The sequence below is a fragment of the Gavialis gangeticus genome, unplaced genomic scaffold (assembly GCF_001723915.1).
Source record: "Gavialis gangeticus isolate Ggan-Ray unplaced genomic scaffold, GavGan_comp1, whole genome shotgun sequence".
Lineage (NCBI taxonomy): Eukaryota > Metazoa > Chordata > Crocodylia > Gavialidae > Gavialis > Gavialis gangeticus.
Genome location: NW_017728992.1, coordinates 41247415 through 41249781, shown reverse-complemented (window position 1 = coordinate 41249781; position 2367 = coordinate 41247415). Strand labels below are relative to the sequence as shown.

The 2367-nt window shown below is 41.1% G+C and overlaps 1 protein-coding gene across 2 annotated transcripts in view; it reads right to left on the bottom strand.

Moving 5' to 3' along the window:
* The window catches only part of LOC109300726 (cadherin-6), a 145572-nt gene that overhangs the window by 18612 nt on the left and 124593 nt on the right, over positions 1-2367 (bottom strand). For both annotated transcript variants that reach the window (XM_019521523.1, XM_019521532.1), the window contains one exon: positions 611-864. In XM_019521523.1, coding sequence (XP_019377068.1) covers positions 611-864 — 254 coding nt within the window. The remainder of the gene's footprint in view (positions 1-610; positions 865-2367) is intronic.

Sequence of the window (2367 nt, the reverse complement as noted above, 5' to 3'; positions counted from 1 at the left end):
CTTCCGACCCTTAATCTATGAAACTATGAAACTATATCACTTGTGAAGTCATTTAAAACAGGGATTCGGCTTTAATTACTCAGAACTTCAAACTGCCTTTAAGAATAGATAAGTGCCTAGTGACATACATAATTTACAAAGTCTGTGAGCTGGATTGTACTCTCATTTGCACCAGTGAGTAATTCCATTGAAGTCAATGGAGTTATACCAGTACCAATGAGATCTGAGTCTGTAGGTGTATACATATATCTAAGTTGGTAAACATAGCAGTTATCTTTTAAAAAATCAGATTTCCATCTTAAAACTGGGAAATGTGATGCCAGTATTTTTTAAAGCTTTTCCATGCACTAACTAATGTACTTAATGTCTATAGAGTAATGAAATAATGCTAAATGCAAAAATATTTGAAATGTAAATCAACTTGTATAATACATATGCACAAACACTCTTGTGTATATATTTAACTTATGCAATACATAAGCCTACATGCATGTATCTAAAAATGATTTCATTGTTAAAGACAATGGGGGTTTGTGTGCAGGTGCCTGAATACAGACAAAAATAAAGCATGAGAAAGATAAGAGTATGAGCTGAAATGGTGTATGCTTACTTGACAGGATTCTTGGCACCATCAGGATCTTGAGCTGACACTGTTCCTATAACGCTGTTTATCTGAGCATCTTCTTTAACTTCTATTATGTATGCTGGTCTGCTGAACACTGGTGGCTCGTCCACATCCTCCACCAAAATTCTAACTGTAGCAGAGTCCTTGAATGGCCCCAAGTAGAGGAATCGTGGTTCTACATGAGTATTGGTAGCTTCCACTTTCAGAGTATACAGCCTTTTCTTTTCAAAATCTAAAGCCTTGGAAAGTAAATGAGTTGCAAGACACTAATCAGTGAGAAGTTTCTGGGGACTGACCACTTAAAACTAATTTAAGTAGCATCTTAACATGACAAATGAACTGGTGATGTGTTAGAGGGGTCTTTGTGAGCTAATAGGAACCCCTAATAAATATTCTACTGCATAGATACGGAGGATTGGCATAGATAAGATTCTCCTGACATTGAGAGAATAGGGGTGGCCAACTTGCTCTACGAACGCCACAAGAGGCCCAAGAAACCTCTGTGTGTTGCACCCAGCAGATTGGCAAGGGGACAGGCAGCACAGTGGTAGATAGGACAGGGAGCAGAAAGCAGAGCAGCAAATCAGGCAAGAAGTGGATTGCAGGAAGCAGACAGCAAAACAGAAGATTAAGCAAGGAGCAAAAACTACAGCAGCAGATTGGGCATGGAAAGGAGACTGGAGAGGCACACAGGGAGAGTGCAGAGCTAGTCTGTGACATGCCTACCAAAAAAGTTGCCCCTGACTGTACTAGGGAACTTGCATTTACAAGAGAGAACATCTATTAATGTGGCTTATACTGAGCAAATGGCTTCACTGGCAGTGTACAAGATTTTGCCAACTGTCAAGGTATTTCCAAAACAAATCCAGAAGACAAATGTGCATGACCCCCACATAAACATGGGCACAGGCACAGGTAAAGCCTTCAGCTCTGTGGGCTGGATCCAGCAGCTCTGCGGGCCAGATTAGGCCTAAGGGTTATATATGTCCCTGAGGCCACTGGCACACATTACAGTTATGGTGCGATTTAGGTGGTAAACATAAATAATTTGGTGCACCATAAATAGTAAAAATGCTACATGTGTGGCCAAGTTACAGCATAATAAAATGGCAAACCAGCCACAAAGATATTCCACAAAATATACAGATCTTATTTGTGGCTTGTTTGTATGGCTCCATAAATTGAATATGTAGCACAGCAGGACCCAGGGCTGTCCTAGGGCTGAGGTCTACAATCAGATGATTGTCAGCCCCTGCCCTGGACAACCCAGGTCTGGACCTGACTTACGGTTGGCGGGGAGCCCTGAGTCTAGAACAGAGCTGACCCCTAATCTGGATGGTTGATCACATTAGTGATCAACTAAGGCATACCATTTTCTGTGGTTGGAATAGTCTCAACATATTTATTGCCTGCCCCATTTGCCCTTAGTCCTCTGGGCCCCAGACTGAAGGATCATGTCATTACAGGAGATACTTTTTCAGTTACTAGATATCCATTCTTGAAAACAAATATTGTCATAGTGTCCAAAGTAAGTTAGGGGGGAGGTATCCATTAAAGTATTGTGTTGTGATAGAGTATGACTATATCAAGGGATCCTCATGCCCTTTTGTAAGGAAAAAAGGGGCAACTTTTTGGATTGAGCACACAAGCATACTTTGAGAAACTTAGGCAGGCAGTAGTCACCACAGCAACAGTGACAGCAAAGTTGGTGTCAGAAGCAGACAAAAAACATGAACAGAAAT